The 24,585-nt window shown below is 36.9% G+C and overlaps 1 protein-coding gene across 1 annotated transcript in view; it reads left to right on the top strand.

Annotated features, from left to right (window-relative positions):
* Positions 1–24,585, top strand: part of LOC134674519 (progestin and adipoQ receptor family member 4) — a 68,841-nt gene that overhangs the window by 26,896 nt on the left and 17,360 nt on the right. Inside the window, exons 3-4 of the mRNA XM_063532619.1 lie at positions 19,785–19,888; positions 21,889–22,026. Coding sequence (XP_063388689.1) covers positions 19,785–19,888; positions 21,889–22,026 — 242 coding nt within the window. The remainder of the gene's footprint in view (positions 1–19,784; positions 19,889–21,888; positions 22,027–24,585) is intronic.

Genomic DNA, 24,585 nt, shown 5'->3' with positions numbered 1-24,585 from the left:
CCTTCATAGGGTTAATTCGAGAAACAAGAAGGCCAATCCGAACCTTATTACATTAAGATGTCAAAATGATATAATTTTTCGCCTGCGCATCTCGCTCGCACCGATAGGCACATGTACGAAAAAGTTAGATCTAAATGGATGATTTCGATATCGGAATGTAAGTTTGAATCTGCCTCAACGACAATGTTATTTTCTATTAAGATTTCATGAAAGACTTAATTCTCAGATTACGTCATTATATATAGATTTATCTCCAGTTTCATTTGCTCGGATAATAGTTCAAGTAATATTTTCAAGGTAACCTTAATGGGTGCACCGGGTTGAAAGCGAAAGTGTTGCAGTTGCCGCCACAAAGGCTCCACAAATGTCAGTAGGCCAGGGCAACTGGGCAACTGGGCCACTTCAGCTCGCAACCGCACCGCGACTGTCGCGGGTAAGGGATCGTCCACACCGGTGCTGCGCTAGGCGCTCATTCCCTGCTACGCTAAGCTACGCTACGCTATGATTGCAATGCGCGTAGCGCTATGCTCGATACATAGTTTTCTCGGTATTTAGCGAAAATGCTTTAAAAAAGCTAGCGTGCCTTTATGTAGTGATTAACGCTGTATGGGTTAAAGGTATTTATCCTTTTCCTTCCAGATTGCGTAAAGATGATGACATTTCATCCCATTATATATCGAACATTACGAAACTTGAAACGCCTATGGATAGACTTTTACTTTGAAAGCCCAAGTTGCGCGAGGTTGGCGCCGCAAACAACAGGCGATCCAACTTGGTCAGAAATAGACATTAGTCAAGTGCATCTCTTGTTCCTAGCCTTTGTGGCGGCACAATCCAATTAAACGCTTTACTTGAGTAATGAGGGCCATAGAGAAGAGAGTCAAAGGTCACAAACATCAATAGGGTTGCAGCTTCAATAGACGACGCAACCGAGTAACCCCCTTATTCATAAAACTTTGCGGGCCTGATTTTGTTAAATTACCTATGTTTTATCCCTTTCTTACGAATACATAAGTCAAAATGACAGATAAAGACAATCGATTATTGAGCATTCCATGAAATTGTCCACCATTTGACCCGTACAAACGTGAATTTTCTGAAGATTTGCATTTTGCAGTTATTAAGAGTTTCCTTTTCTATGACAAATGGTCAAAAATATGCACAGAAAAATAATCGCCAGCTTTAAATGCCGAAAAAAATTAAAGCACCTGTTAAGCATAATTTGAATTATAACGCTTTCCTTTTCAGTTCGAAACTGAGAGTGTTCAGCGTACCAAAGAGGCCTGCAGCGAATATCGGTAGGCTGTAACTGGGTCAGAACTCGCGTTTCAGTGCGACTGCCTACGTCGCTCACTCGCTTTCATACCTTTGAGCTGAGGCAATTATACACGTTGATTATTTGTTTACACTACGTCTCACGTGTTTACTTATTTCATCATTCACCAGTACTATTAACTGATTAAGTACCCATATATAATAGTTAATTAACTAAAAACATAATTGACACAACCAGAAGTTAAAGTTAGGAAAAACGGCTAGGCGGGTGTCACTCCTCAGCTTTCTGAATGCTCCGTGAAGACAATTCCAAATGGCGCGGTTGGCTGTCGGTACACGCTAAGCGCATTTTACGAGTATGATACACTATGTTCTTACAGAGCTGTAAGCGCCGTGCATATAATGTGTAGGCAAAGACATATGATTTTTTTTTATCAAACGTCAGGTTGTTAGACGGTGGGAATTCGATACTGTAGAGGTATGTTATTATTTTTGGACTGTATGTTATGTATTTTGTCTATTACGTAACACAACGTAGATTATGCTGCATCGCCCAAATTAAAAGCAAAATAAAAAGGCGAGTAGGCCACTGTATATGGGTCACCACAGCGACGCGATACGCGAATGGCCGCCAAATTCCCTTTCCCAGCCACCCGAAGCTAAACGGTATGATTGTGTTTGCTGCAGTCACAGTTTGATTATTTCCGGACTAGATTTCGCTTCGTGTATGCCTGACGGATATCATCGCAGAATTCAGTTACGCGAAGCCATTTTGTACAGTGGACTACATTGCTCTCAAAACTCATCTGTCGCTCGCCACTTGTTCGAGAATTTTGCGAGTACATACCCACAGTGTTTCAGATTGATTTCAAGCATTACCTAACGCGCCTTTAACTACCATCACGCGGCTTTAAGATAAGATGTTATTATCACTCAAAATCATTTAAAAAGTGTAACAAATTATTATTTAATTTAATTAATTATTTACTGCTTACGTCATGTTATATTTTATTAAACCATGGCATTTATTAAGTATTTTTGCATCTCTGAATCTGAGCTTGGCTTAGTTCCGAAATTTGCTTGAATCCGTTTAAGCTAACTTTGCAAAGACTTAAATGAACAAAGTGAGGGAGTGTCCTTATAAAAGTCATATTTTCATAGAAACTTGAGATTTATCGTGACATTGCTACAAATTGCAAATGGCGCGCAGAGTTACATAGCTTGGTCCGACTCTACTTAAAAACAATTGTAGCATAACAATCGCTCTCCAGTTTTACAAAAACAGTTCCGAACACAGTAACGCCTGTAAATAATCATTTAAGTCCCGAAGAAACTCAAATTCTCCACCCTTAATTCAGTTGGCTGAATTCCTTTTGGACATTTGCCGACTTGCCGCCCGCCCTTTAAATGATTATGAAGGGTAATTAGGAATTAGGCTCGCCACTGCGCTGTGTTACGACGGAGTGAGTGCTATTTTTGTAACGAGTAAAGTTAGAAATAGTTACCTAATTAAGTTATTATCTCCTTTATTTTGGCATACTTATTGCCACTATTCTGCCCCACCAGAACAAACTATCGGTAGGCTACAGTGTTTGATTAGGTACTTACCTATCGGTGGGGCGTATCGGTGTTTGCAGTTCAAAAAAAGTGGAAATATTTAATTACTTCTAAAAATATTTAATCGTTCTCATAAACGTTGATCTTTTTATTTTTTGCAAAGTACCTTCACTAAACCCAAGCTTAAGTTGATAAGTACCTAGCAGTGGAGCTGAAAATACTTTCTGAGATAAACCAGCTAAAGTCTGCTTTAAATAAACGGGCATACTTACTGCAGTTTAAAGTTGTTTTAAGAATGGATTCTGCGCGTTCTAAGCCTATAATCGTGTGAGACTTTCCCGTGCTGTTTAAACTTGTTCTTAAACTCACCATAGTATTCTTTTCCGAAAATTATTCTTGAAATTTCCTAGTACATATTATTTGAAATGTAACTTAGGTACTAATGCAAGTAACGTTATGTTTCTGTCTGAGTAAGTAACCCTGTAACGAGGTTAGTCAATATTAATTTTAATTTAATGTATACATAGTTTTAGTTTATTATTTTATTTTACGCTTATTTTTTAATTGTTTTAAATTGTTGCAAGAATATTAATTGAAGCAATGGTGTGACAATTTTGAACAGATAGAAGATATACCGGGTGTGGCCTGTAATATGAGCAAAAAAATTAACTGTAGGCAGTACTCCTCATACTGACCAACATTTGTTTAGCGACTTTTAAAAATAACTTGTGGTTTGATTTTTAATACACTTTAAAGTTTATTCCAAGACGCAATCTATTGCGAATTTTGTTATGTTTAAGGCGTGACAAGCAACGTCAATCACAATAATATGGCGTGGCGATGGCGTCCATTGAACATAATATTTATTTTGTATGAAAAATAGGGAGTCTAAATACTTCATAATTTTTAAAAGTTGTTGAACAAAAGTGTCACCGTTTGAGGAGTACAATTTATGTTTTAACTATTTGCTCGTGTTACAGGCCACACCAGGTATAGAAACAAAATGTCCGCTCGATTAAAATAGATAATGTATTTTCATTAACTTCGTAATTGGAAAGTTTCACCTGGAAAACTTCAGACATATCCGACAGAAACTTAGAAAAATAAACAACTTTATAAGTTCTAATATCTGAGTAGTTTATAATGTCTGAAAGTTCCTGTCGAACATTTCTTGCATTAATTTTCATGAGGGTGGAAACGCGGCCCGCTATCTTGCATTGAAGCCTCCGTTGAGCCCGGCGCAGTTCATTAGTCGGTTGCGACTTACGTAACCTCGGGGAGATGGCACTTGCATGCAAATTCGAAAACTTGCCACATTGCATGGCAGTTCGTGTTCAAACCACGCCCTGCCGTTGAACAGGAAACGGAGACTGCCAAAATCGCACGGGACACACTTGGTAACAAAAAGCTGCCACATACCTTAGTGACTGTCACGAACGCTTTATTTACTCAGGCTAGGTATCATTCTTAAAAATTTTGGGAGCCCTAATGGGTTTCCACTGCGCAGTCGTTCATTAGGCAGATAAGGTTTACGTAACCTCGAAGAGCTGGCACGTGCATGCAAATGCGCACACTTGCCACGCTGTGCTGCATCATTTCCAACTTTGCACGTGTTAATCTCGACGGATACACAAAACGGATTGCATCGAGGATTTGAATAGAGTTTGAAATTTGTATTATGTTACAGTCGGTAACAAAACCTCTGTACTATTGTCAAAATGCTAAATTAGTGTACGATTATATGCGGGTTGTAGGATACATAAACAAGTAAATAATTAGGTACAGATGTAGTGCATAATTGTTTTCCATCGTTATTTTTTCGGAAACGTTCGTATTTGTCATGCTACTTCAGTCAAATGCATTTCCGTGAAAATAATTATGCACTACATCTTTAGTCTTTTACACCCGCTTACAACGGGTTCTATCAACGCCGTGTGCGTGTGTTCACGTCTCTATCAATCAATCACCCAATCAACATTAATATTAATGTTACACTGTTAAATATATTCGTAACGAACAAACAAAGGCCCTCAATTTGCACGGCGATGAAGGGAGTGTTTACTTGATTGCCGAGGTGGCTGGGTCCCGCGGCCGAAACACCCCTATTAATCTCATTTTATCATCCGCCTGTCCGCCCATTACTCCGTTTATCAACAATAGAAAACAAGTACAATAATAAAATACATATGTACTTAACATTGCCATTAAGATGTAACAAATTAGAAAATTAATGTTGTATAAAAACACTAGCTCCAAAATACATTTTACTCCACAATCTTCACATACCTATTAGGAATGAACAATTGAACACCAGAGAACAAATCTTTAACAGTAATGTACAGCCAGCTAACACTTAAGTCATAGACTAGGATATCCTCTAGACCGAGTTTAGAGCAATTATTTCATGCAACCGATGATGCCAAGAATGCGGGGGTGCGCGGGACGAGGTGAGCGAAATCCCGTGCCGTGATTGGTCCGTTCAAAGACACGGACGTCACACAAAGACACTTTCGACTCGAACATGGAGTAAAGTTACCGTATGCGTGGCAGAGGGGGCAGCGCGACTATGCTCAGTCTAGAGGATGTTTTGTCTGTGCACTTAAGTAACTATTCCTTCTTATCCCCCTGTATAAAAACATCTATTCACATAGAATAAAGCCACGAGCGGTTTTAGAAAGACAAAATTGGAGAAACTAAAATCTAAGCTGTATTTTATTTTACAAGTTATTGTATAATTTGTTGTATTATAAACAAAGGACTTAGTTATGTAAGGCATTCTTCTCTTCGATAACATAATTGGATACAAAGCAAGTTAATTATTAGGTAACATTCAATTCAATAGACTGTGTAATTTGTTTTCAGATAGGTATGTAATTATAAAATAGAATTATTTCTGTGAAATATTTTAAAAATCCAACATTGTTAATAGTTATGTAATACCGGGTGTGGCCTGTAATATGAGCAAAAAATTTAACTGTAGGCTGTACTCCTCATACTGACCAACATTTGTTCAGTGACTTTTAATAATAACTTTTGGTTTGATTTTTAATACGCTTTAACCCTTATCTTGGCATCGTAACACCCGTGATACATGGAACATTAAAATATCTAGCAGGTTCACTTTATTACTTAACATAATAATTCTGCTATAGATATGTCGATCTACCCTCCTTTATTATAGCAAAAAATAATACATATAAATGTCATTGTAAATTAATTAATAATTATCAACATGGCGCCACGGAAACAACAGATCTTGTTTCGTGCTGTAAGTTTTGCACTTATTTCTTAGATTAATATATATTTTTGCATAATCTACATTTTAATACACTTACTATCTGTTATTGTATTAGGATTCACATAGTGGTCCCATTTAAAAACATTTAACACATAAAATATTTTCATAAAACCATTACGTATCATATTTGATACATTGCCAAGAACTCATAAAAGTACATGTGTATTATATTTAATACATTGCCAAGTTGTCGTCAAAATAGCTGTAGATGATTTATTTTATTTTTATTTTTTTTATATTTGTGAGGGGTTGAAATATATGTTTTCAATACGTCATATTAGTCATCATAGTAATTAGTTTGTGAACTTTGTTTTTTTTTTAAGTAATGGATGTTATTTAACAGTATATTAGGACGCCGTAGCCTTTTTGCTACGCCGTAGCACGTAGCACGGAAAAATATATGAATTGCAAAAAATGGCCCCAAAGTAAAAAAAAAACAATTTTTTTTTACTTTCACTTTATTTGTTTACTTTTCATATTTTACTCAACTTTTTGCTGACGACTTTTTTGCAACTTTACGAGATCAAATTTTCCGCCCATGTGATTAGGTATTCGTAGATATAATTCATTTTTACAGGTGCGATAGTCATCTGATGCTTTAGATTGCGTTTAATTAGCAATAAATATTAATTTCTGTTGCATTACATGTTTTATTTCTACTATAATCCACATTTTTCTTTTAAAAAGTAGGTAACTATTTTGTCGAGGGATTGGCATTGTATCAAATATGATACATATGATTTTCCGAAACTGGAAAATCCTGGATTTTTTTCCTTATTTTTTAATAGTCTAGTATGCTCAAAAGGTGACGAAAAACTAAAAAAAATTTTATATTTAAGATATTTTGAGTCTTGCCAAGATAAGGGTTAAAGTTTATTCTAAGACGCAATGTATTGCGAATTTTGTTATGTTTAAGACGTGACAAGCAACGTCAATCACAATGTTATGGCGTGGCGATGGCGTCCATTGAAGATAATATTTATTTTGTATGAAAAATAGGGAGTCTAAATACTTCACAATTTTTAAAAGTTGTTAAACAAAAGTGTCACCGTTTGAGGATTACAAATCTATGTTTTAATTATTTGCTCGTGGTACAGGCCACACCCGGTATAACAAACAGTTTTGCTAGTAATTGTGAGTATAACTTTTACTGTTTTACAGCTAAACGCGCCGGTGCGCCTTGCTGACTCCATAACTTTTAGATTTTGATGACTGCTTTTATGACTCTGTTTACGAGTATGAACAATACCGCCATAAACTCATAAAAGCCTGTTTTAAGGTTTAAACACATTTTTAGCCGCTGTAATGACGGAAAATGTTGGTAACGTTTAGTTTCGCGCCAAATTATAATATGTAGTTGCTTTGCTGCCCGCTGAGTCATTAAACATTATTACTTGAGACATTAAATTTTGTAGGAATTTTCATTCATTTTAGTATGCAAATGAGGGTACGAGGTAAAATGCACCTAAACATTTTATGTAATTTATTATTATGGTGGTTTATGTTATGGTTGGTGGTTTACTTTATTGTATTTGCCTTGTGGTTGCCCTTTTTTGGGAAATATGGGATGCGTTGAAAGTAACCACTATTTTTATAAGGGCCGTTCATTAATTGTTGTAGTTTTTTTTCGTCATAATTCGATAACATTTGGTTCCTATGTTGTACAATACTTAAGTGCAATTTTACTTGGGTATCCTACAAAATCTTCCTCTGAGTTACGAAAACCTGTGGTACTACGTATTTTCGTAACTCAACAGAAAATTACATAATTATTTATTTGTTCCTAATTGAGATTTGGTATTTATTCTGTCTAGAATGATAAGCTTTTCAAATTTTATCGAAATCGGACCAAAAAATAAATAAAAAACGACACATCAAAAATTTTTTTTAACCGGCTCGTAAAAACTTGGTCTCCGCTCCCTAAAATTCTTAAACTAAATCTATAACGGTGGTCTTCCCAACGGCGGTGTAGCAAGATTACCAGGAAAGCGCAATATTGCTCTGCGAAGAAAACAGAAGCTTTAGAATTTCTTGGTGTAATAGAACGAGTGAAAACATTTTGAACTTGCCTTAAAATGTGAGAAAAAGTAAAATATTTTTTAAAGGTTTCCTTTAAACACAATGTTGAAGTTAGATACATATCCAAGCGATCGCTTTTAGTGTCGGTAATATTCTATTTGAAACACTGACCTTGTTTTCTGACGATGTTATTATATGAAGGGGCGGAAAGTGATACGAGCGTTGTATTGCCTAGGGAATAACGCACGAGATAACGTCTTATTTCGTGTATCTAAAAATAAAGGTACCCTGTTTTCAGGAAGTTGTAATATATAGTCCTACAAATATTTCTCATGTTGCTTATTACCATGTTCGTGTTGCCTAATTTATTGCACGGTAACAACTAAACTCAAAGATTACTAAGAAGTAAACCCGACTTATCACATCGAGAAGTACGTGATATTGTATTAACATGAGTCACGAAACTTTAATTTCTAAAATTCTGATCTGGGCAAAATGGACATTTATTTGTTGATCAATAAATGATTAGGTAACCTTAAAGTATACCCATAAAATAATAATAAATTTGTAAAATTAAAAATTTGAAACAAAAAAACCAAAATATTTTTTTTTAACTAGGTACATGTACCTATACTTGCGAGCATTCCTACTATGTTTAACAGGCTTCTAATATGTGTCAGATATGTTCAAATATGTAACATATGTAGGTATGTACTTCCTATAGGTACATTATCTACAAGGATCATTTATCAATGTCAATTCAAAGAAATCAAATTATCTAGGCATCAAACGATTTCTAAAGGAAACTTTCAGTTTTATTACCGTTCTTAAGTCTGAGGCCTCTCGAGTCCAATAAAGAGATACCTAAAGAAGTGGCCGGCGAGGGCCGATCATTCGCGTCGAGAGGTTCGAGGGGCCGCGAGGGCCAATCCGATGTTACTACTAGGTACCTGATTATAGTGATAACTGATAACTCTCAACGATTTCGTTTAACATTTTTATTACGGTTATACTCACTTGTATTTAACTTAGGCAGAGTCGAGTGAGATGCCTGTTGACACGACGTAAGGTCGTATCAAAACATGATGAAACCTTTAACATTAGTTACCTAAATCAGAATCGACCTCTGTGCCTTTCACATTACATACTAGTTTACATAAAGTGCTACGCTCATACGAGTAAAATAACACGTGCTACGACCACGCTACGACGTAGCGCATAGCGTTGATTTTTTGCTACGTGGCAATATATTCCCGTATAAATTTGATAAATTGACATTGATCGGCTATTGACAATAGTCACACGAGAACGTAGTCATCATAGACCGCCTGATGGAAAGTGAAGACAGAGCCTTAGATGGAGCTGACCGTTTTAGTAATTATATTCACTCTTGCTTTAAAGAGACCGAGGGCATATTTGTCTTAGCAGTCCACACCAAAAAAGACAAGGCACATCGGTTACGTGCACATTAAAACTCTATAGTCTGTAGTCTTGTAGCCAATGCGATACAATTCGTAATGATTATGTAGGTACCTCTTAGAGCAAAGAGGTACCTACGTCAATTTTTGTTGCATTGCCCTCAAAAATAGCTGATGATGGACCTTCGCAAAAACAGACGTTAACTAGCCGTTAGCATATCATGTGGTGAATACATTAGTTCTAAACGTGGTACATTTAGATTTCTATCGTGGGCTAGGCCGACCTAGGAATTACCTAATCTAGCGGAAGGCGAAGTTACCAGTAAGGTCACTAACTCTTTCATAAGTTTCCAAAGCGCCCCTGAACTGAGCAGTTCAAGGTCACCGCGGCACGCTAGAGTAAGGCTTCTTATCAAACACCTTTAATGGCACGACCCGCTACTTTATAGTCCAATCAACGGGGAGGATTATTTAACCATATGGATGACATTTATTTAAATTTTTTCTTAGGAAGACCACAATTTGCGGCAGCTCATCCAAAAATGTAAAGAGTTTTATTCTTAATATGTTGACAGGTACCTAATTGGGATCATCAATGATCTACTATCCCGTGTGTTACGTAACACACAATGTAATTGTCACTTTACATCATACACATTTTTGTTTACTGCTATGATTATCATTCAGTTTGACATTTATACATTTGTATTATAAAAAATCACAACTTAACACATTCAACACCAAGAACCCGACTGTCGGGTACACTGTTCGTAGCGACTACGCGCTACATACGGCGAAATCGTGGCTACGCGCTACGAGCGTAACCCGTAGCACTTAGTGGCAATGAATGTGTTAAAGCTTCGTTTTTTAACACATTCAAGGGCCAAGAACCCGACTGTCGGGTACACTGTTCGTAGCGACTACGCGCTACATACGGCGAAACCGTGGCTACGCGCTACGAGCGTAACCCGTAGCACTAAGTGGTAATGAATGTGTTAAAGCTTCACTCTAAGTTGTTACTTCTACTTGACAGAGCATTCATTTACCATATTGGAATAATTATTGTAATTGCTGTAAAATATATAAGGCGCTTTTATAAATTTATAAACTAGCGAAATTATGGCGTCCATAGATACGTATTGAGTCCATAGATACGTATTCCGATTCCAAACTAAGAAAAACTTCTTCGACTGGGCTATAATGCCGACAATTTTGACAATAAGGTAAAGTCGGCCTCCGGAAGCATAAAATAGCATCATTAGTCACCGCCGTCACCGCTAACATTATTGAACCAATATAATGACTCTGCAGTACTTAACACCTGTCACAAGTCACAAGTCGATATCGATTAATATGTTTTTTGTTAATGATAAATATACAAAACCTGGTGTGTTAATGATTGATCGAGTCAAAGTATTGTTAGTAGGTACAGTGTAACGAAGTAACATCAACATACAAATAAAAAAAAATAGAAATAGAATAAAAATAAATAGGAGGAGGATCCTATACAATATTTTAAATTATCCATATCGTAACTTGTTGAAGTCTAGTAGAAATCTAATTCATTTTCCGAATCGAGCCGATAGACTTATCTTAGACGGACTCTCGACGAATACCACCAGCAGCCGTCTATATAGTTTTGTTTTAAACGACTTACAAAAAGATAAGTGTACACCTTATCCTAAAATTTAAAAGAAAAAGGTAAAATAATTCCGGCTTACCCAATGAATACATATCGCTTTTAGAATTTGGGACGATACGGACTTGTGCACAATGAACTGAATATTTTGTCTCTGCGCAACAATAAAACGAATACTTAGCTGTTTAAATATTTGTTTAGCTTGGAATAATAAGCCAAAACAAACACGGCTAAATACTTAGGTACCTACATGTGCTAAGTCCTTACAACCTGTAAGTTACAGGTAATAGGTAACTACTAATAGGCAACCTACTAAAAAGTGAAGAGTGGCTAAAAAGATAGAAACCTACTAAAGGGACTGAAAAAAAAACAAATTGTGCTCTCTTGCGAAGTGCCAAAATTCATAAAAAGGTGATAGACCCATTAAGTCCCACTGGCACCATTTTACTAACCCGGGGTTAACCGATTAAACCTGGAGTTACCATGGTTACCAGTACAATTTGACACTGAGTTGACGGTTTAACCGCATAACCCCGGGTTAGTGGGATGGTGCAAGTGGGCCTAAGTGTCAATATCTTGCTATTATCTAGGTCAAACTAAAACATGGGAATAAAAAGTTGAAGCGAGTAGATACTTTAATGTGTTCCTAGTTATGAAGTTATTGTTAGCTAAGTAAAGCTACAAACTCCAGAGATATCAAACTTTGCTGCGCGAGGCTAACTCAGAAATGCAATTTCCGTTTGCTTTTTTATCGTTTCAAACCCTCGTGAAGTTGAGCCTTGCATTACCTGCTACTGCTTTAAGATCTAGTCCCAGATTATGCTTCGAGTTGAAATAAATTTGAACAACTTAAAAGGTAACGTGATACACTCACAGAAGCATATTTTAAAGTTCTAAAAAACAGACATCTGAAAATGGAAGAAAATCCCTTTGCTTTAGATTAGACTCAGACATATATATGTCTAACGAAGTTCAAGCGTATTTATTGAGTTGTGTTGACGAAACTGTCACGTTCACGTGCTCTAAATAAAAGCAAAATGCCTTTACTGCATTGGTGCGACGTGTGACCTATCTGTTCCCGTCACCTTGGAACCTGTTTTACGAAGAAAAAACGTTTTAACGCAACGGAGACAGGTAGGTCCCTTTCTAGGACGAAAAACGGTGACGATATGTCACCTAGAAATACATGCAATTCTTTATTTCTCTCGTTTTCTGTCACAACAATAGACGTAACCATATTAGTAGGGTGTAGCGCTCCATTTCAGTCGTAATGATCACATATGGGATTCACTAGAAAAACTTCATGTATGAACATCTAATTCTGTACTTTTATTACGTTTCTTTTACAAAGAAACTCGACTCGAAACGAGCCAGCTCTTCTTGAAAGCACCGCGCAGAATGTAAAGGTGGGCGTGGGAGATATATAGCGCGCTTGTCTTTTGTTCCCAACTTACTTTCACCTAATTTAATGGATATTTTGTTTCTTATTCATGGATGTGTGTGTCATATGTCAGTATGAGACTATACACTGGTACTCTTCTATAATATTCACTGACGGTTTGCTCTTGCTCTTGAATGTAATACATACCTACGCAAATATCCCAATTTAAGTATTGTAGACGGCACCACTTCCATTAGTTCCAAAAAATTGGTCGTGTGAGTCGGACTTCGCGTTCCAAAGGTTCCGTACATTAGATACCCAATTATTAACTATGTATTAAGTATTTTTTATGTGGGACGTGAATGAAATGTTTGCTATGAATTATGGTATATAAAAAAATTATGAATAGTGAATTAATTCTTCACCTTACAGTTACACCCATGTGTAGACAGAAGCTTGGCTCTACAAAAGATCTGACAACTTTTTGACAGTGCGAGCTTTTTTTCGGTTTTGTCTTAGCAACATTTTATATGAAAATGTTTTTGATAGGATCAGGGGCCAAATTCGACATGTACAACTGTCAGATTTCGCATCCACGTCAAATCAACAGTTGATTTTATTGCATACTGAGTGTTAATTCCATCAACGGTGGATAATATCATTTGGTACAACCAAAACTCAACTCTAAACTAAGGGTGGTTCGGTTTGGTTTGCTTGTCACTCTAACTGTGGATTGTTAATGTCAAATTTTGACATTGTACGTATTCGAGAACTTATGATTTTTCCCACATCAACGGGAGATCAACACGATACGTCAAATGTCGCTTGTCGAATAGGGGTCCTTGTTTACTACAACTTTACATTACACCTTGCGAAAGCGGTCATTCCATACGAAGACGTACATCATCAATTACAAGTGGTACATAGTATGTTTTTTTAAGATTAGAATATTAATATTATTGTACCTATGTCTTCACATTCCCCAATCCGGCTGGTCCCCGTGGGGAGTACGACCAACACCCCCTAGAAAAAGTAAACCGAAATGCAAAAATACCGAAAAATATCGAAATATAAAAACGAAATGTAAAACAAAACTAACTTAATAAAAACCAGTTAAAACAATAAATATTTATATAAAGCAACTCTAGAATGCAAAACAAGAATCTAACCTGAATCAAGCCAGGGACAGAAGACTGGCAATTCTAGGGGAGGCCTTTGCCAGAAGGCAAACTGACAAGGAAACATCCAGTTAAAAACACAATTTAAAAACATGTATATAGATTAAGTTTACTATGTCAGAAATAAAGGCTATATTATTATATGTCTTCATCACACAGAACGTTTCAAGTTGGTTTCAAGTCAAAACTGTCAACTAAATGTAGCCTAGAGGCCGCTGTCTCATTTACTTGACAGTTCCTTAATCCAATTTGTCCTCACATGAGGTATTTACGGACTGAAAGGCTTAACCGGTCACCAGCCGACAGTATTACAAGACACGGCGAGCCAGACGCGGCGACCCACAACCCTTCTAATATTAGCCGGACCCGGGACCACTTAGCTTCAATGACATTTCAAAAACGGACCCGCTCAAGTACTACTTACTTCACAATTAACAATTCTAATTCACTTTACCCGTAATTGATTAGCCATCCTAAATAATCAATTGTAGGGTATCTAAATTCTGTTCATTTGCATATAAATCCCAAAAAAATCTGCCCTTAGAGCGGAAATCATTAACTTTAATGACATACTGCCGTATTCGAACTTCAAGATATTCACAAGAGACGACACGTACTAGCTCCATTCTAGGTACGTTATAGTTTAGATATCAACTAGTTCTCTTTTGCAGCGCAATTCGGGCAACCAATGTCACTTTTACGTTAGATAGAGTAAGATATCTATTAGATGTGAATTGGATCTCTAAGTCATATGCTGTGACAGTGAGTGTGACACGTTAGATCTTAAACATATCGTTATCGTATCTTGGTGATGTCTAAAAGATGTCTATTTCAAAATCCGAATCGGGCCCATAATAAACTTAAAATTGGCTCCAGATGTGACCTCATTTATGAGCGTTAAATCTGCCATTCATTTTAACATCGGGTTGAGTAAGTTATGTCGCAAAATACACACCCCAGTCACGTAAAAAAGTGGCGTGGCGTACCTAGATGACATCGATTTGAGGAAATCTCGCGACAACGTACATAGAGTCAGACCAAGAAAAGTCTGCAGCTGATTTGGTAGCCCACGCAGTTTAAGTGTTATTTTAAACGTCAAACTTCTATGAAATTAAGACGTATAAATAACACTTGCACTGCGTGAGCTATCAAATCCTATGCAGACTTTTCTTGGTCCGACTTTAACTTACAGATTTAAGTAGGCTTTAGGCATGTGTGCTAGAGTTAGTGAGGTGTCAAGTCTCATGGACCTGAAATTGAAGAACGTGAAGTTTCTTCCGGGACTTTTTTTAACAGACTTAATGAATCGTGATTCTTATAGTATTTTTTCCTGTTAACTTTAGCATTTTTTAGATTTATATCTAAAATAACCATTTAAATTACTGAAAATCAAGCCTATTGAATTTGGTACCTGCCTGTATACATACTTCGTTTAATTGTTTGTGTTGTTTTGTTATTTGTGTTATAAAAACAACGTGATTTGTTAATTGTTGTACTTAATTTTTAAATGCTGTAACGATAATGTGTATTCCAAGGTGCCTGCTCTGCATTAAAATCAAGTCTGCAATTATTTTGAGAGAATAATCTGAGTTAAGTAAGTACCTATGTAATGTGAGACTCATAAAATCGAGTTGACTATTTTACCAACACTAGTCCCAGCTCGCTATTCATCGCCAATGATTTGTCACCGGAGCGACGTGCTCTTTCACTGCACTATTAATCAAAATGGCGGGACGTACGAATTGAAAAGGGCCACGAAACGATGGTTATCGACATCGGATAAGGACGCCTTAGGGCCAATTGCACCTACTAACCCGGGGTCAAGCGGTTAAACCGTTTACCCAGTGTCAAATTGTACTGGTAACCATGGTAATCCTGGTATCTCCAGGTTTAACGGGTTAACCCCGGGTTAGTGGAATGGTACAAGTGGGGCTTAGCGGTTTAATGTAAAATTAGTACTTTGTCTCCCCGCTCGTTTATTATAATGACCTCGAACTAATCAACGACTTTGTAATCATTATTTAAATCTGGATAGAAAATTCAATTCGATTCTCTTTCTTTACATTCCTTAGAGAGTACAGTCAAGGAATTTAAATTCCGACCCATTTCGTACTTTGTCACAGTGACAACCGTATGAGGTCTCTAGCGGCTTTCATATTGATTGTCACTGTGACAAAGTACGAAATGGGTCGGAATTTAAATTCCTTGACTGTACAAGGTATCGGACATATTTCTTCTTTAAAGAAACTCTAAAAATGATAAACAACAATCTGGACCGTAAAACCGTAATTAAGGATTTCTGCAAAAAATATGAATCGCTCTTTTTCCTTTAACAAAAGCTGTAATCTCCCTTTATAATATTTACCGTGACTAAACAAATATTTCGGGGACGGTAGCAAATGGGATTCCCAATACACTTCTCCTCCGACTGTTCTTTTTGACAATAAGTGTTCCGTAAACAAAGTTTTGTACGGAACACTAAAAAACTGTATACAAACTTGTTCTAACTAAGTGGTTCATATTTAAATAACTTACTCAAGTACGAGTATAACACATTTTAATATATTTCATGATATTAACACATTCACTGCCCCCGACGCACATTGTGCGTTCACCGTCACACAAGTCTGTTCCTAGGCCACGCCCCCTGGCAGTGAATGCGTTAATTCTTAAAATAAAGAAAACCGCAAACGGTGATTTTAGGCAATGGAAAACACCTGTCATAATTGGGTCATAATATGTAGGCCACTCTGTAGGTTGTTTACCCACCCTTCTTTTCTCTTTTTCTTTCTATCGCCATCATCTCACAAACTGAGCAGTTTCAATATACTCGTACGCGAATTGATCGCCGATAAGGATACCGCAAACACTGTTAAATGAAATTTGCTGAGAAAGAAACCACCTGTTTCAAAAGCCCTACTTTACCGCGGCTCTTTATTGTCCCACGCACTTAACAAATATGGCCGGTTATGCGAGGATTATTTGCTATAAGTTTGTGTGTGTGGCTATAACGCCTACACGAATAGTTGCTAGTATTATATCAAATAAGCCCAAATGAATTCTACATTGAAAATGTTCTTAAAGCAATACGAAATTCCTCGCCTTTAATTTCAAGACGAATATATACCAGAACTACGAGTATATGTGTCTATGGCTGGTATTTCATTTGTCCAATATCTTGGTCCAATGTGTATTTGCACCAGCGATTCGCAATGCACATTGTACAAGTAAATTTTTCAAATGGAATATTTGTAATATAATATAGGTATTTAAGTTACAGTCTGCAAACTACGGTACACTGAAGTTCTTATCTATGTTTCATTCCGCACGGAGGCACTAAATGGAGCCTTTTACCGTTAATTTACTTAGTATTTTTTAATGTTTCTTTCAGGTGAAACAATATATCTAGGACTCAGGAAGTTTTTAAAGATTACTGGAAAGTATTTTAGGCCTCTGTAACTACGTGGTGTAATTATATAGAAATAAGACGAGATAGTTTCACTTCAAGTAATGTGTTATTTTATGAAATCTGCGATAAAAAGTCCGATAACAAATGTAATTACTAAGTAACGTTCCATGAGTAACCAAATGTTATAAAGAAACCCTCAACGTGAGACTTGTTAGAAATAGTTTTTATACTTTTTTATACCACAACGGTAGTATAATTATAAGATATTGAAACATAAAGTGCTATGTTTCAACAATTCATATAACTGTAACATGTGGATTTATGTTAAGTGACACCAATAATTAGTCCCTGACCTATACTAGAGTCACGAGTATAATAATAGCTCTACCTATCTAGTTGGATCAGTGTCTACCCGAGCCTGATCGGATCATTACATTAGGCTCTCGTTGCCTGCTGCGTAACATCTGAATTAGCAGGTACTATTTACAGGGCCCGGTTCGGATTTTGAAATAAACATCTTTTAGACATCACCAAGATACGATAACGATATGTTTAAGATCTAACCTGTCAAATTTGACATTTGCGCGATTCTGGAGATACTCTTGAACGATTTCCACAGGATATGACTTAGAAATCCAATTCACGTCTAATAGATATCTTACTCTATCTAACGTAAAAGTGACATATTGGTTGCCCGAATTGCGCTGCAAAAGAGAACTAGTTGATATCTAAACTATAACGTATCTAGAGTGGATCTAGTACGTGACGTCTCTTGTGAATACGGCAAGTTCGAATACGGCAGTATGTCTCTGCCGGCCACTTTGCTATAATAGTATAGGTCTGGCCTACAATTAGGCACAGTTGTGCTGAATTTCGGTGTCAAGTTATGCTAGAAATCAGAAACATCATGATGTTAGAGCACGAATAGTTGGAACAAGAATAGTAGGCTTGGGAAAGGGTAATCAAAGCCCGGGTGCCGGGTGCGGCAGACCCGGCTTGTACAAGTGTCGTAAATTTTAACGACGTGCCCATGTTAGCACAGTAAACACTTAAATTCAAATGCAGGGATGTTATTAAATTCATGGTCCATTTGTAGCATAGGAATAGTTAGGTAATGTTAAGTAGGAAAAACTGGAATAATCTCCAAGATTCCATTAAAGCAAAAATATATGTTTTTATTTATGAATCCCGTAAGTAATATAACTTTTATATCAGGCCCTGCGGTTTTAAGCGACACAGTCGAGCTGTAATACCTATGATTTCAAAGGTGTTTCCTAAATACTTATAACAAACTTCGAGTTAACGTAATCTTGCGAAACGTGACTGGAGCCACAGAGGGAGCCACAACACAGCACTCCGCCACACAACTGACACAATACGTAGACGTCAAAATTTGCTTACTCAATCAAACGACCGTCGGTGAAGAAAACCAACAGCGGAAAAGGTGCGCACAAAGGCTCGGCACAAAGGTGTAATTGAAGTGGTCGTAACATTTGAGTGCCTTTTTCCTTCGTTTCGATATTTTACTTTGACTTTTTTAAACGGATTGTCGATTTTACGACCTTGCATTCATTCGAAAATATTTAAAGTTTACTCAAAAGAGAACTGATAATCAACCCCCTTAACACATTCAACACCAAGAACCCGACTGTCAGGTACACTGTTCGTAGCGACTACGCGCTACATACGGCGAACCCGTGGCTACGCGCTACGAGCGTAACCCGTAGCACTTAGTGGTAATGAATGTGTTAAAACCCCTTCAGGAGAGCACATGTTTGCTGTGGATTACCCCGTGCCAGTGTTACCTAAACCCCTTCGTTAACTTTTTCGATCATTATAAGAGTTAATAAAAATTTGTATGGAACTGTTTTGCGCTCCTAACTAAAACATCAAAAAAATGAAAAAATCTCCTACTAAAGGAAAATTCACACATTTAGTAATTTAAAACAAATTAAATAAAGCTAGAAAAAATATGACTAACCTAAAAAGTCCCGCTTATCCCGTACTCACTAGTCAGTATAGATTGTTGCCAATCGCCGTGGCATTAATTGGAATGCAGAGGCAGCCAGGCAACCCAATTCAATTAGGAGCTTGCATTTTCCGCGGTTAATTGCAGCAGAAATTGGAATTCATCCGAGTCCGTTAAAATGTAGAATATGTAATTATAGAAATGAAAGAACTAAAAGGTACTAATTTATACAGTAAGTCAATTTGTGACGACAAGGTAAAGATGTCGTGCTTTCTAGCAACCACACTTCATTTGCCTAGCTATTGTTTAAAACATGACTACCTATTTAATACAACAAGGCCCCCAATTAGACCGACATTAGTCATAATTACAGGTAAAGGATGACTCACGTTAGACCGGGCCGTGTCCGGGCCGGAGCTTCCAGCGCATCGTTTTCTATGGAAAGCATCACGTGATCGCCTGTCATGTCATAGAAAAGTAAGCTTCGGAAGCTCCGGCCCGGAAACGGCCCGGTCTAAGGTGAGACATCCTTATTGATTGAGTTTGAGCCCTGTGTCAGTATCATTAAATTGATTAGGCATTTGTAGTAAACAAGCCAAAAGGTGATTATAAATTATAACTTTTATTGGTTATTGTTGCAGGTGCAATCCCCATGGTGACGGCGACGGTGCACTGCGCGCCCGCGCCGCTGCGGTACTCGGTGCTGGCAGTCTACAGCCTCGGCAGTCTGCTGGGCCTCTATAAGGTGACACACAACTCTCATGTTCCTGTAACACCATATACCAGCGCGCTATTGTGCCCCCATGTTGACGGTGATGATGATGATGTAGGTACCTACTCGGTACTGCCTGCAGCCTCGGTAGTAACATGACGCATAACATTGTGCCATTGTGATATAAGAGGACATACCGGACGGATTAATCTTGATTGTCATTATTTTTTAACAACTGCCATCTCGTAAATCCTAACAGTAAAAGTCCGATTGCATCACCATACTTTCCTTTAAACAAAAGTTGTTTTGGCTCTTGTTAATTCTTAAGTGCTCAGTATTTGTGCCAAAATCTCCATGTGCTAGTGAAACGCCAACGAGGATGCCAAGTGCTGCCCATCGTAACTCACTGGCCCGCCTCCCTTATGACATTTCGAGCGGCGTTGCCAGCATGCTGCCATCACGTTGCCAGTTGGCATGCAAGGCAGCCTGAATGGATAACGGATAGCGCTGAAACTTGCAGTGAATCGTTAATAAACATAATCTTGAAGGCAAATAGGACTAAAACTTTTAGAGGTAAAATGCTTATTATCAGACTTTCCAAATAAAATGACTACGCTTATATGAGGTACCGTAAAACGGGGTGAGTAGGTTTCGCGGGGAGAGGTGGGTTATGAATGGGGAGTGAAGGTTTGAGAGGGGGGTGAGAAGGGATTTTAAGGCTACTGCTACAAAAATAATGTATTCAATTTAAATGGAGCTATAGTAATACGCATAATAAAAAAATCGATCCAATAATCTTCCAAAATCACCTTTGTATGAAAACCCCTCTCACCCCAAATACGAGGCACTACGGGGTGAGGTGGGTTTTCCTCTTTATCGTCAAAGTTATGAAATGGAACTGCCCAACATAAAATAAAAACTAAAATACAAACGTCCGGAACACTTATTATATACACCATTCAGTTTTTATATGTAAAAATAAAATGTTATCGAGGTTTGAATTTCAGTTTTGACCCTACTCACCCCATTTTACGGTACCAACTGTAATATGCCTATCATAGTACCTCAATAACCTTCGAAATAACACTTAGCTGCCTACCTATTTAAAAGTTCAATTGTGAAACCCATCATCTCCAATGACCCGCAATCATTTTACAATTCAGTACTTATCAGGAATATTCGCGAAATAATATTCCAACTGTTCTGTGCCGGCTTAATAAAAGAGTTTTTGATTGACTGACGACAGGCGGCCATCACACTTGGTGCCCGCTGCAGGGATTTCACACTGCGATCTAAGTGATGGGTTGCCAGCTGCGCGCCAATAAAAAACACACTAGAAGTGTGAAGCGGCGTAATAAGTGCAGAAAATGTCGGTGAAAAACTTTTCACTGTTTCCTAAATACGAGTACTAATGAATGAGTTGCTATTATGACTCCCAATCGATAGTTAGACTGCACTAAATGTACGATCTTTTAGTGTCTAGAGCCTTGGACACAATAAAGTAATTTATAACTTGGGAGTTTAATTAATTAGTCCGCCGAAATTAAACTTCCTAGTCTTCCTACATCTTTAACTTAAGCCAGCGGCTCGCGCTCCTACAACATTACGATGTTACTTTTCCACAACTTGCTTGAAAGTTAATGAAGGGACACTATCAAATTTAACAAATTAAACAATAAATAAATATCTACCTTAAAACATTACTTTTATAAACTCCTGAGATGCAAGATATCATTCTAAACACTCTTCGGTCTGTTATACTCATATTATAAAGGACTTCTTCATAACTCACGAACTAGGTACCTAGTGTACCTACTAACTCACATTATAGACGGGTCTAACGCGAATATATAATGTGAGTTAATATGTATTCAAAACGCGAAAGTTTAAAATATTATAGGTACCTACTGTTTATATATAGTTGTGTCAAAAGTGTGTAAGTTTTGTTTTAGCTTAGTCCTGTGAAAGAGAAAACAATATGCAAGACATAAAAAGTGGCAGATTGGGTTTTTAATGTTGTACTTTGTGCGCAGGCGATGCGCGCGTGGTCGCCGTGGGAGCGGCGGTTGTGCTTCGCGGCGCCGTTCTGCATGCGCGTGCTGCTGGCCGGCGCGCGCGCAGCCCGGCTCGGCGGCGGCTGCCCGCACGCCATCCTACACGTGTTCCTTCAGGTATATAATTGGGCATTTCTCAGGAGGGCCGTTTTTACGTGTCCGGGGCAGTAATTGATTGAATTTACTGTTCAATAAATCTGAATTAATTTAGGCATGATCTTCAGCTTATATTCTGTCTGGGACACTATCAAATTATTTATTTATTATTTATATAATACAAGAAAAAGAAATTCAAATGCCAAAAATGATGTTCGGTGGGCGTGTCCCGCACCCAGATTTTATGAAACAAAAAATGATTACTCAAGATGGGGCATTAGATCGGAGTTATTATGGGTATTCACGCATAGGGTATTAGTTAGCTTATCATATTCTTTATATCACAATAATGTGTTTGCTCAACACATTGAATAAAACCAAATTTACGATGTGTCCCGGGCTAGTGACTGATATCGGTGTAATTTGCAAAACATGTCAGTACTCCTTCAAAGTTGTAGACCAGGAACTCAGTGTCTCAAACATAGTATGCATTAGTTGTGCCTTAACCGTTGAATAAAGTAGAGGTACAGTCACAGTACAATAAAGTGATTTTTTAAACGTTTCTCCGTCCTTCGCTGGGTTTGGTCCTATGTTTTTTTGAGATCGGTGGTGCAATTTACTCCGAAAGTTTTAGTGCAATTATCGTTATGTTAGTGATTAAGAAGTCATCGAAAGTACGTAAATCCACCATTATTACATCTCCTCTGTATCGTTCATGCTATTTCTGTAATTGCTAAAAAGCGATTAATTTTGATATCGCTGGTGTTGATTTCCCTGGTTTCGGTGGATTTTTTGACCACCGATATCAAAAAAGTGATCACTGAATTCAAATCCTGCTTTGTAAACTAGTTTGTTGTACTAATTTATCATGTCTAAAAAGTGAAAGATACGTTGTACAAACGTAAAATTATGTTTGTAAGTAAATTATGTCATAGTAGGTACACAAAATCACTAGTTCACTATGAGTAGTTTTTTAAACCAGACGTATAGACCCAATGTTTCTTTCTCTGTCTTGATATTCTTTTCCAACCAATTAAGTAAATTATGTTCGTTCGTTCCTCTGTATCACCGGAGGCCCTACACCTCGATACCTTTAAACATGTCAGCCATGTTAAATAAATGTAGTCAATTAGATCCCACTTCTTTTAAAATAACTTGTGTATGTAAGTACTATGCAAGGTGAACCCAAGGGACAGGATGTACAGAACAAGGGATTAAAAATAAAATAGCATTCTAATGTCGAGATCGCTTCAAAGGCACTGAGCGTACCTACCCAACTAGCAAAAAAGTCTCAGATTGCGCACTTTATAAGAGTAGTGAGCTTATAGCGCTCTTATTTTTGTTTTGAACTTGTCATCGCTCTTATATTAGTCTTAGACAAGTTAATACGCACTTTAGTAAGTTTAGTCTTATTACCTAGTCTTATATATGTATATAAGAGCATTTTATAATACCATTATAAGCCTCTCGCTCTTACAATAACATTTACTAAGTCTCATTGAACTTGAGAGTACCTGGTCTTATATCCACATTCTCTAAGTTCATTTGATCTTATAATAGACTTTCTAAATGCTATTATAAGAATGTAAGGCTAATATCAACATAGCATAATACTATTATAAGCCTCTTGCTCTTACAACAACATTTACGAAGTCTCATTGAACTTGAGAGTACGTGGTCTTATATCCACATTCTCTAAGTTCATTTGATCTTATATTAGACTTTATAAATGCTATTATAAGAATGTAAGACTAATATCAACATGGTATAATACTATTATGAGCCTCTCGCTCTTACAATAACATTTACTAAGTCTCATTGAACTTGAGAGTACTTGGTCTTATATCCACATTCTCTAAGTTCATTTGATCTTATATTAGACTTTCTAAATGCTATTATAAGAATGTAAGGCTAATATCAACATAGCATAATACTATTATAAGCCTCTTGCTCTTACAACAACATTTACGAAGTCTCATTGAACTTGAGAGTACCTGGTCTTATATCCTCATTCTCTTAGTTCATTTGATTTTATATTAGATTTCTAAATGCTATTGTAAGAATGTAAGACTAATATTAACATAGCATAAGAACACTGTAAGTACGTACTTTTCTGATCTTACTAAAGCTATAATAAGATCAACAGCAGCACTTTAGTAAGATATTAGAGTGATATAAGATCAAGACACTTATATCACAATAGAGAAGATCAATATCAGATGGTTTGATCTTAAATCGTTTTTGGGAACACTATTGTTAGTATAAGTAATTCAACATGGCCACATCATTTGTATTCAGAATGCTTAAAATACTCTAATAGTGCGCTTGAAAAATGCACCTACATCAATGGCTGACTATCAATACAAAATAAAGAAATAAAATAATTATAAAAATATTCAAATACCATATTTGAGTAGGCGCATAAAGTTTGAAGTGTAAAACAGGGTCTACTTTACAATAAATAATATTTTCCCATGTGAATACTTACTCTGAAACATAAACAGACGATGATAAACAGCACGTTATTATATTTAAACATAATTCATAAAAAGTTTGATAAACACTTACACTAATATTGTT

The sequence above is a fragment of the Cydia fagiglandana genome, chromosome 2, assembly GCF_963556715.1.
Source record: "Cydia fagiglandana chromosome 2, ilCydFagi1.1, whole genome shotgun sequence".
In the NCBI taxonomy this organism is placed as follows: Eukaryota; Metazoa; Arthropoda; class Insecta; order Lepidoptera; family Tortricidae; genus Cydia; species Cydia fagiglandana.
The sequence above is the reverse complement of the archived record's forward strand: the minus strand, read 5'-3'. Positions and strand labels throughout refer to the sequence as shown.